A 12,182-nucleotide genomic window follows, 5' to 3' on the forward strand; every position below is an offset into this window, starting at 1 on the left:
GCTCTGGCCGCACGGCAACATCCATGGGTCATGCATTTATTATGGTCATAGTATGGTCTGTGAAAACATTTGAACTGTAGTAGCCTCCATTAGCAGAGATGACCAGACATCTTGCAGTCATCTTGGCCTCCGATCACTTTTTCTCAAGGGGACCTACATCCTCCTGTCATTTAGTCCTCAAATGTGTCAGGTGGTCTGGGGAGTTCACTACTAGAGATCTATATGTGATTTTTGTCAAGTGGTTCCATCACAATCTTAGATTTCAATGCGTTAAATTCTGGAACCGCCCTCAATAAGTGCTTGTGTTGTAGGAGTATGTGGGGGAGTTGCAGATCCAATTGAGACTTGTGCAAGGCAAAGTTCTCAGTTACCTGCATAAACATTGAGATATGGCCTCCTGCCCAAATGTGACTCACTTTCGAGATACCAATCCATTACCAACTCCTGTTTCACAGCATATTTGCAGGATTATTCTGCCTTCGAAATCAGGAGTTGGCGGCCAGAATAGCTAGTTGCCCACTTTGCCACCACATTCATAGATCTTGTGTTGAGTGACTAGCCTAGAAAGGTTGACCGAATTAAGCTAGTGCTGCCGTAGCTCTTCCGTTACTGCAATAAGCCATATAAAGGTCAAGTCATCTTGAGAGTGGGAAGCCTACTTTTCAAGGGCAAGACGTTCTCCTACAAGGGTGTCAATTAACCGGCCTCTGTCAATCATAGACTAAATGATGAGTGCTCCAATCTGGCAGTGAACTATTGACTTACAGACCTCCCAGACTATGCATTGCAAATCCACTGGACCCACTGACATTGAAGCATGGCGTTACCTCCACCCTAAGCTTATCAATCAATCAGGACATTTGTAAAGCGCACTACGTACCAGTGAGGGTCTCAATGCGCCGGGGGGGGGGTGGGGTGGGGGATGCTGCTAATGCTCGAATAGCCAGGTCTTGAGGAGACTTCTGAAGGTTAGCAGGTCCTGGGTCTGCCGTAGGAGGATGGGGAGGGTGTTCCAGGTCTTGGCGGCTAGGTGGGAGAACGATCTGCTGCCGGTGGTCGCTCTTCGGATGCGGGGGACTTTGGCGAGGGCGAGGTTGGCGGAGTGGAGCTGGCGGTTGGGGGTGTAGAAGCTGAGTCGTCTGTTGCGGTATGTTGGTCCGGTGTTGTGGAGTGCCTTGTGTGCATGAGTGAGGAGCTTGAAGGTGATCCTCTTGTGGATGGGGAGCCAGTGCAGGTCTCTCAGGTGGGTGTGATGTGGCTGCGGTGAGGGATGTCGAGGATCAGGCGAGCGGAGGCGTTTTGAATGCGTTGGAGTCGTTTCAGGAGTTTGGCCGAGGCTCCTGCGTAGAAGGCGTTACCGTAGTCCAACCTGCTGCTGACGAGGGCCTAGTTGACCATTCTTCTTGTTTCGGTGGGGATCCACCTGTAGATTGCGGAGCATGCGGAGGGTGTTGAAGCAGGAGGACGAGACGGTGTTGACCTGCTTTGTCATGGAGAGAGTAGAGTTGAGGATGAACCCAAGGTTGCGTGCATGGTCGGTGGGTGTTGGAGCTGTTCCCAGTGCGGTCGGCCACCAGGAATCATCCCAGGCCGAGGGGGTGGAGCTGAGGATGAGGACTTCCGTCTTGTCCGAGTTTAGCTTCAGTCGAATGTTCTTCATCCACTCAGCGACGGCTTTCATTCCTTCGTGGAGGTTGGTTTTGGCAGTGAGGGGGTCCTTGGTGAGGGAGAGGAGATTATGTTGAGGTCATGCAGTCGGGCGACGTGGGCGAGTGGTGCCATGTAGATGTTGAAGAGTGTTGGGCTGAGGGATGAGCCCTGGGGTACGCCGCAGATGATCTTGGTGGCTTTGGAGCGGAAAGGGGGAGGCGGATGCTCTGGGCTCCGCCGGAGAGGAAGGAGGTGGTCCAGTCCAGTGCCATGTCTTGGATCCCAGTGTCATGGAGGCGTCTGCGTAGGGTGCGGTGCAGACAGTGTCGAAGGCGGCTGACAGGTCCAGGAGGATGAGGGCCGCGGTTTCTCCGTTGTCCAGCAGGGCCCTGATGTCATCGGTGGCGGCGATGAGGGCAGTTTCGGTGCTGTGGTTGCTGCGGAACCCGGACTGGGATGGATCCAGGATGCTGTTCTCCTCGAGGTAGCGGGTCAGTTGTCTGCGGATGTACGATGTTACAACGCGAGGTTTTACAACGCGTACCGTTACATCGTGGTCGTTACAACGACTGCAATGTTACCACGCCATTCCTTTACAATGCAAGTCTTTACATCGACTTGCACTAGATGGCGTGCTAACATTAGAAAAGCGTAATTTACTATTCCAACTCCAGTCCACTTAACAGTAGGGAAGGTGTTGGGATAGTAAACTACACTATTTGTAATGTTAGCACGCCATCTAGCACAAGTCGATGTAAAGACTTGCGTTGTAATGGCATGGCGTGGTAACATCGCAGTCGTTGTAACGATTGCGATGTAACTGCATCGCGGTGTACTAACCGCGATGTAAAGGATGTTCCCCGTCTGTTGACGGTCTTCTCGATGACCTTCGCTGGAAATGGGAGCAGATAGATGGGCCGGAAGTTCTTGAGATCCTTGGGGTCAGCCTTGGGTTTCTTGAGTAAGGCGTTGATCTAGGCGTGCTTCCAGCTCTCCGGGAAGGTCGCTGTCTCGAAGGGGATGTTGATTGCTTTCCGGAGATGGGGTGCGATGGTGGTGCTGGCTTTGTTGAAGATGTGGTGTGGGCATGGGTCTGACGGATATCCGGAGTGGATGGTGTTCATGATTTTGATGGTGTCGTCGTCATTTATGTTGGTCCAGGCGATCAGGGGGTCGGTGCGGATGGTGGCCTTGGGGATGGCAGTCTCAGTGGTTGTCGGGGCGGTCATGGCGTTAGAGCTGTCGTGGATGTCAGCGATCTTGCGATGGAAGAAAGTGGCTAGGGAGTCGCACAGGTCTTGCAAAGGTGGGATCGTTGGTGTTGGAGCTGGGGTTGGAGAGTTCCTTCACAATGTTGAAGAGCTCTTTGCTGTTGTGTGCGTTGCTGTCTAGGCAATCTTTGAAGGAGGCCCTTTTGGCGGATCTGATGAGGTGGTGGTGTCTGCCGGTGGCGTTCTTGTGGGCTGCGTAGCAGTCCGGTGTCTGTTCACGGTGCCATTTCTTCTCTAGCTTTCGGCAGGTTTGCTTGGATGCCTGGAGGTCTTCAGTGAACCAGCTGGCTATCTTGCTGGTGTTTCTGTTGGAGGGTTTCTTGAACGGGGCGAGGGCATTGGTGCAGTCGTCGATCCATTGTCTGAGGTTTGCTGCGGCGGTGTCGGGGTCGGTGGGGTCGGCGGGTGGGTTCCGGGAGAGGGTGGTGGTTAGCTGGTCTTCGGTGACTTTGCTCCAGCAGCGGCGGGGGATCTGTTGGGTGCGGTGGTGCGTGGTAGGTTTCCGGAAGGTGAAGTGAATGCAGTGATGATCTGTCCAGTGGAGTTCGGTGGTGTGGTTGAAGGAGACGTGGGAGCTTGCTGAGAAGATGGGGTCAAACGTGTGACCGGCGGAGTGGGTGGGCGTTGTGACGAGTTGCCTTATCAGAGAAACCCACAACATTGAGCCACCAAGCGTTAAAACGCCCCCCCACCCCCCTCCCCAATGTTTACAGGGACGCCTCTGATGTGTAATTCCACCAGGGAATAGTTGGACAAGCCTCTCAGAAGTACCCTAACCCCATAACCGCCACATTTCAGCTGTCGGCATAAAAAAATATATATTGAGGCGTGAGAACGAGGAGTGCAGTATGAGAATAACTTGTGCTGTCTGTTGCTCATCACGGTAACACTTTCTCCATACATCACATAAATCCAGAGAGCTGGCTCAAGTTTCAATCTGGTCATTGTGCTGCCACTGAATCTGTCCAGAGACTGATTTATCGTTGCATTGAACCAGTATGAGAGTACCTGCAAGAGCCTGTGCAATCAGATTGGCTGGGGCCGTTAGGGAGGACTCTTTCAATGCCATGGGAATGTGAACACTAACAGTAGACCAGGTTTCCTCTGATCATTATAATTCAACTTAATGGGTCTGCTTGGGCAGCAGACGGGAGCTGGAGAAGCCATCTTCGAAGAAGGATGCCAACTCCCCTAGCTCCCCCTTGTGTAACCTGCATGATAAATTCAAGTGCATCCATATCGGCCCAGGAAAATTACAATTATTACTCAGGAGGTTGGTCTCCTGTATCAGGAGAGCATCGGCCCACCTTTTTGGCATAATTGAGATCAGCCACCATCTTGAATTGGTTAAGTCTGTTGATATTCCATGACAAGAATGTGGTATTGTCTATCTATGAATACATGTGTCATGGTGGGTAAGTGTATAATGCAGTGAAGGGGGAGGTGGTGCATCTAAGCAGTTTAAACCAAAACAACAGATATCATATCCCTGTAGCCGGGTGCAACAAGCATCCCTGACACACCATCCACCTACCCTACACTTCTGGAACTGTATCTACCACCCTGTAGCTTAACTCCCATCAACTGAAAACTGAAAATGCAGAAACATGGACAAGTCAGTAAGTCGAAGAGGGCAGGACCAAACCAGCTGGTAAATGGGCCAAACACCTTCCTTGCATAGGGAGAACCCTTCCTCCCCTGCCTTTCTAGCCCTATCTAGTATATTACTAAACTGTGGAACTTCAAGAAGCATAATCGGAACATTGCCAACAACATAGGAAATGCCCAGACCTGTGGAAGCCTCTGCCTCCTACCTCGGCTTCAGCCAATCAGATGTCCAGATGACCCCATGCAGTGGAGGCCATGGGTAGAGCCAATGCCTACGGGAGAGCTAGGGCTGGTCAACAAGGAGGGGCGCCCCAACTCTTGGAGGTTCTTAGTCTGGGGTCTGGTTCTGAACCGGGTCTGCGTCTCTTCACCCTCAGAGGCCAAAGAGTGTCCATCTCTGTTTGTTCATGGTTTACCAGATGCAGACTTGGCCCTTCATTGACGTTCCCTTTGCCTTGCCCTGGGGGAGGGCTTGCCCACCACAATTCCACCCCCATGACTGGCAGTCCCTCGCAACGCCGTTTCACTGGGGTTCTCTCTTCTACTCAGATCCAGGCCCCCTTGGCGTTGATAAAAAAGTAAATCTTCCCCTGATCAATAGTCTGTAACCACTCTCTGAAGAGTAGCACCTATTTAATCTGCATAGTTCGCAGTTTAAACCTGACATCAGCAAATGTTTTCCTCTGCTGCTGCACGAGTGCAGTATACTCTGGGAAATTCATCATTTTGTCTCTCAGGAGGACCATTTGCTGGATATAAGCCACCTTAAGAATGGCATCCCTGTCAAGATAATTGAGTAGTCTAAGGACGATGGGACGGGGGAGCAGAGTGGAGCACATGAAAGGTCCTGGGTCCTTGACAATCTTGTTCTCGGTACCACGATTTATACCATGTGGGGAGCAAGTGTTCCGGTTGCGGCCCTTCAGCGGTTTCAGGGAACATAAGGGGCAAATATTTGAGCTTACATCTGCCATTGGCATCATCGGCTTGCCTTTCCATTTGCGCTGTTTTCTCCAGGAGTATTGTGATTCCAACTTGAGGGATCACAGTTTGTCTTCTGCCACAGATGCAGAGCTCTATACCTGCGTATTGTGGTCTGCTGCATCACGCACATCTTGCCACAGCTTGCAGATCTCTATGTAAACTCCATCAATCCTCTACTCTAAGGCCTCACAGGAATAGCGAATAGCCTGCAAGATTGCGCCCAAAGGCACTAACTCGTCTTCCTGATGTTGCAGATACATTCCTGTTCCGTGTGTTGCACTCCAAACCCCGGCTTGATGAAGCCGTCAATCTTTGCCTTTGAGGATGCAGTTACAGTGCCCCACAGCCCTTCATCATGCTTGTTTTCTTGGTATACTCCAGGATGCTTTTTGCTGGCAGCGAGCATACGGATGAGCCTCCCACTGCACTTCTCTAAGACTGTGGCTCGTCAAATCCCTTCATTAAGGACTCACTTCATCTTCCTGCACCAGATTAGGCTCAACAACCACAACTTCGATGGCCACTGCACTTGGGAGTTATATGTTCTCCTTCGATGACGCAATGATCACCCCCACAAGCTCAATTACCAAATCATGGGGGTGGGAGGTCAAGGTGAGAATACATGGCAAGTCAGCGCCAGATTTTCTGCCTCACACTGGGAGCGCTCACCTATGTGACCTGCTGCAACCCCTCTGTGCAGTCCATTGAGGTTGCAGTGAGAAACTGTTCCACCGAGGAGGCCTCTCGCTCTGAAGTGCCAGCAAGACTCAGTCCATCAGGTTGCCATTTAGTACAAGGATCTATGCCGGGCACTCCCACCTTCCTCAACTTGCAGTCTCTGCCGAGGAGGCACCGTCACCTTCTCCACCTGTCCGGGCAGAAGAAGGGGACGTGAGGCGGGCAGGAACACAGCCAGAACAAGGTAGCCGCGGGATAGCCTCCTCGGTCAGTCCCGAGCTCCGAGTCTCAATCCAGGAATAGTGCCTCCAGCAGCCTGCAGGCCACCACCCCCTTCGGTACAGGTTGGCCCTCCCTCTACCTCCGCTCTGTCACCTTCAGTGGCCCTTGGAGCAGTTAGCCTCTGCGTGGGTCCCTGAACTCCAGCTGCAACATCGCTGCTCTTTCTATAGCGACCCTCCTCACCTTCTCCCCGGCCCACCCACATGTGGAACTGGTATAGGCTCAGAAGTACACATGGACCTGAATGGTGGGCCGGCCAGGAGCTGCAAGCAGACCCTGCGGGTCACACCAGCAACAGGCCCTTGCGTAACTCCCAGCTCTCTGTAGCTTACCAGGCGTCTAGGCCGCAGCTCAATGCTGTGTAGCGGGAGGGCCGTCAGTTGTCAGGATTTTGATGGTGCTGTCTACCTAGCCTCAGGGCTTGGGGGGGCCAAGCATGCTTACCAGTTGGAAGGATAACCGCAGGATTTGGTACTGTGGTTAAGTCTTGTCCCCGCCCTTGCAGACATATTTGACGTAAAGCATTCTGTTAGTCTCCATGTGTGTGTGTAAGTTTCCCCGTTTCTCCTTGCCTCGGCGTCTTCTAGTTATTTTGTGTTAGTTGTCACCCCACGTATCCAGAGTGTACAAGTCTCCCATTGTCGATGTCTATCACTGATATTCGCCCTCCAGTGTCTCCCAGAATCCTAGCCTCCTTCTTTCTCCCTTTGTTGCCAAAATATTGGCCAAAACTCTCACTAACAGACTGATCAGGGTAATCCACTCCCTCGTAAATTAGGATCAAAGGATCACACACCATTACTTCCAATGTCTGCAGGTGGCTCTGACCCAGACCAAGAACCTCAATTATTCCAGTCCTAATGGACTTTAAGAAAGCTTTTGTCTTGGTCCACTAGCCTGTTATGTTTCAGGTTTTGAACCACATTAATTTCCGCCCTTAATTCAGCCCCATGAACAGAAGTAATGGTAATTAAGGTGCCTGTCCCTCCTTCTCTCTCGAACAAGGTTTTCAACAGCATTGTCCCCTCTCTTGCCTCCTCTTCACTCTGGTGATTGAACCACTCGCGCAGTGAGTCATAATGGAAGCATAGTTGAGAGGTTTAAAAAGGGGCAAAGAATGAGAGGACAGAATATCTCTTTCAGCGGAAGACATTCAAGTCCCAGAAACTTTGATACCAATGATGATAGAGATGTTACAGAGATATAGCATTGTTTCTGGCCTCAGAATAACTTGGGAGAAATCCCCATATGCCCCTGATAGAACTCCTACTGACTCAAAACTTAAATTGGAAACCGAATATTTCAAATACCCGAGTACACACATAATATGAGATAAACAGAGCAGCTAGGACCTAAATATATCCCCATCATTCGAACACGTGAGATATGACATGGACACTTGGTGCCCATTGCCACTATCTATAGCAGCAAGGGATGCATTATTTACAATGATTTAACTTCTATTATGTGTAATGCAAATTCTCCTATGACATCCCTCTAAGCCAGAGGTCTTCAAACTTGTTTGCGCTGAGCCCCCCTCCTCCCAAGTTAAATGTTTTGAAGTCGAGTCCCCTCTGAAACTTTATGGCAAAAATTGGAGGAGTTAGAGGGTATGGCTGATTGCTGGAGGTGGGGTTTAGAGATCATCTCAGGGGTGCTTTTCTGTAGCTCATAATCTACACTAAATGTAGGACTTATAAAGAGCAAATGCATCGAACAAAAACAGAATTGACACATAACTCTACTACTCATAATTGGGCTACTGTTGCCGCGCTAGGGTGGCTTAGGACCAGCAGGCAGAAGACTACACTTTTATGCATCACAAATGATCCTGACCAACCACTGGATATGTGCAGATTGTGACGACCCTAGATCGTAACTGGACCTTCTAGATCGATGCCGTTTGCATGATCTACTACATGTTCCAATAAAACTGCCATCTCCACCCCCACCCCCAGCCACCAAAACCACACTGAATTATTAGCTTTGTGCACTCTGATGGTTCCAATGGGGTGGCATGGGATTCCCCACTCTGGCACTGCACATGGCTCTGGCAGATGTCACGCCTGGAGAGTTTTGGCTTCTGAGACTTAATCGGTGTATCCAACATGGTGGAAGTGTGGGAAGGGAACCATATGAAAACCATTGAGCATCTCACAATATATTGCTCATTGCACAAACCTCTATTACATGGATACCTACATTTAAGCACGCGCTTGAGCATACATTCAGAGTGGCAACAGTGGCTGAGTACAACCCCTTAAGTCAAGGATCACCATGAAAGGACTGCATAAGAAACACATCCCTAGGCTCTATACATCGCTCTTAGCAAATACCCCTGACCTATGATGAGATTTCCCCCACCAAAATGGGAAGAGGACATTTAGGAGAGGCTGATTGGAATTAAACCAAGATGCCCCCCTCCCCAATGTCCTCGCAATATCAACACATTTCCGATTGATACCCCTGAAATACTTCAAGAGTGTCCAAAATCTCTCTTTTTATTGTATAATTAATTAAAATGATTACAATATAAGTGCAAAAAGCAATATTCAAGTTTTAATAAAAAATACTATAGGTTAAAAGCTATTATCACGCGCAAAAACAATCTCAGGAATAAAAAGCCTGAGAAAGCCCAGTTAAGTGGATGCAATAAATACATTTAGGAATCATAAACAGAGCCTATAGCTGAAATACCAGATCATTACTATGCAGTTAGCTGAAGTGAGCAAACAGTGCGTTTAGTCTAAATACCATGAAAGAGTAATTGACCGATCACATACTAAAAGAGCAGCCATGAGAAACATTAAAATTCACAAATGTAGTGTTTAATTCCAGGGTGTCTATTACAGACCCAACAGAGTATGGGAAATGAAACGAAGTCAAAATCCAGATTCCCCTAGATGTAAATCTGAAGCCTGCGCTTTCTTCCACAGAGTATGGGAATGCCCTGTAATTCAGCATTACTAGTTTTAAGCCCACACCACACTTGCAAGATAGTAGGTAAACCCATGGCACTCAACTCTGAAATAGCAATCCTGGGTAGTAAGGAGGAAAGGAGTGGATGCCGCAGCACACGGCTATTGGTGGCAATGGCTATGATGGTAGCAAAAAGGGCCAATGAAAGACGGGCAATCCCACAGAGTCCTCCACTGAGTGAGGGGAGCTGGGGCATGCGCCAACGCAGCAGAGTCTTTCTAAAGGTTTGTTCATGTCCTAAAAAGCACAAGACAGCATTGGGCCAGAGGTGGGTGCATTGTCAGGGTCTACTTCTGAAGTGAATGTAGACAGCTACTGGAGCAATGACAATACACGTTTTGGACGTAATGCCAATGTACCATCTACTGGGGTTTGTAACGTTGCTGAGCTGAACACTGTACTTCTGTTTTTCAAGAGCTGTTGAAAGAAAATGTAAAATCAATTAGTTTAGGATTAGGCGCTTGTGTGGAACTATTTCAGTAGACCCGCTTATGCAAGGAAATCATTTTTGTTATCCATAAACATGTGCAACTTTAGTAAAATCACAGAAACAACTTCTATTTTGTGAATGGTTCTCATTGAGCTCAAAATGCTTGGATTGCGTAATTAGGAGACATGGAAATGTTACCTCTTTTGAAGGCATTCGTGGCCTTCATTGATGGCTGCAGCAGCAATGCTGAGGTCACAAATTACCTGCCAAAAAGATTAGGCCTATTATGGCCAAACCTGCGTATCTGATCTGGACGATGTATATTCCAAATGGACCTCTCCTATCCCTCGAGCTCGTTTCATATCAACCAAAAAAAAAATACTTAGTAGCTTTTCTGTTCTGGAAGAGAGCCAGATTGCAGAAATCATTGCTTAATGGTAGTAGCGGACAGTGTCCCTGCAAAGTGGTGGGGCAGGTGGGTGGGACCAGGGACGACGGACAACCAAACAAAAACAAAATTAAAAAAAGAACTTACCTGCCCCTTTGACGCTCCTCTCTGGTTCTGTGCACTGCAGACACAGACTTCCAGAATGCCCTGCGGCGATTCCTGACAATGCTCTCATGCTGAGAGCATCGTCAGGATTCGCCGGAGCGCTCTGAATTTGCCCTCCCAGGTTGACTGGGAGCCTGTGCCTGCTGTCTCCAAAACCGGCAAAGCAATTCAGGAGGGAAACAGCTTCAGTGCGCATGACGGTTTGGCTGTCCTGAGAGGGCTGGCCAAGCCGTCATGCACACTTACAACAGTGCACCTACCACTTCCCCTCTGACTGTCATCCCCAATGGCCCCGCCCACAGATACGATGCTACAGAGAAAATTTCAATGATAATAAACACAAATCTATTATTGTTTTATTTTTCATTTTTTGGCTGCTGGCAGGGATGGCGACGCTCCTACGCCATAGTGGAGGAACCGCCGCTGCTTATTGGTATGATCTGAGGGCAGAACCGGTTTAGAAAACTCTTGAGATTTTTGTGACTCTTTCCAAACTTACCAAATTTTCAGATGTATGGCCTGTCCTGCTGTTTTCTAATAATTCAAAAGTGAAGTCCACATTTGCCTGTTTATCCTTAACTCGTTCGTGCTAGCAGAAGCTTCTCTGCTCTGAGTCTCTTTTCCAATGCAGGGAGGAGAGTCCATTGAATATGCAAGGCTGAAAGGCGGATGAGTGCTGCCTTTGGATAGAAAAAAGGGAGGCGGGCAAATTCTGAGCCAAGCTGAAGAACAGTATGCAGTGCCAAAGCGAACTGTTCAGAGGATGTAGCTATCTAAATCTTTTAATGAAGAATTTGATATAGCACTGCATATGGGCATAAGCCCCCAACAAACCGTAAAAATTGGCTGATTGGTTTTTGTGTGTCTTCCCCACAGCTCTCCTCTTTCATTCAAGGATATTACAAACCTAGAACTGAGCTGCATGGCAGACTATGGAGCCCCTGTCTTTCCATTTCTGGCAGTAGGAGGCTACAAAGGTAAGAGCGGTTTGGCATTCAACAAGCCTTGTTCATTGCAATTTTGATTAACTTCAGAATTTCAGTGGTGGAAGTGGCATCACTGCCCACCCCTGAAGATCAAAGCGCCTCTCAAAAATGCAGTAACGATTATGGGCTCCTGTTTGGTCCCTGAATATTCTGGATTTGTTGAAGATTCTCTTTCAGTGTCCTTTAAATGGAGCTGTGATCTATGAGTGTTCAGTGTAGATATTAGCAACACATTTACTGGGGTTTTGCTTCTGTCCACTTGCTCACTACTGCATTAAAGACAATTCGTTAAAAACATTGTTGATTATTTTGTATAATACGTTTATTTTAAATGTTTTAGAGAGTGCCATCATGTTACCATGAAGCCTCTTTAAAACAATTCAAGACACCGGGGAGAAAGACGGACAAGAGAGGGGACAGAAATGAAGATCTTAAGGGCACTGAGAGTGAAAGAAAGGCACAGTAACTCTTCAATGGCCTCTGAGAGCAAGGAGCAAGCTGATGAGGAAAAGAGGAGATTGAGGCGGGTTGAGGATTGTGGATGGAAATAGAAGTATGAATAACAGACAAGGAAGGGTTAAAGGGTGAAGTGGAGTATGGCAGGACATAGAAGTATAGGAGGGGACTTCAGAAAGGAAGAGTGCTACTTGAGATACTGGAGAACAAAGAACAGGATGCTTAAGAAGAGGTCAGGGGTAGACCATTTCTGTTTCATCTATTTCCTTGATTAAGGAAAAGAGAGGGCAATCATAGTGGCGCCC

The 12,182-nt window shown here is 48.6% G+C and overlaps 1 protein-coding gene across 1 annotated transcript in view; it reads left to right on the plus strand.

Moving 5' to 3' along the window:
* The window catches only part of NPC1L1 (NPC1 like intracellular cholesterol transporter 1), a 163,615-nt gene that overhangs the window by 59,865 nt on the left and 91,568 nt on the right, over positions 1-12,182 (plus strand). Inside the window, 1 exon segment of the mRNA XM_085636098.1 lies at positions 11,312-11,412. Within this exon segment, the coding sequence (XP_085492224.1) occupies positions 11,312-11,412 (101 nt within the window).

The sequence above is a fragment of the Triturus cristatus genome, chromosome 11 (genome assembly GCF_964204655.1).
Source record: "Triturus cristatus chromosome 11, aTriCri1.1, whole genome shotgun sequence".
Taxonomy (NCBI): Eukaryota; Metazoa; Chordata; class Amphibia; order Caudata; family Salamandridae; genus Triturus; species Triturus cristatus.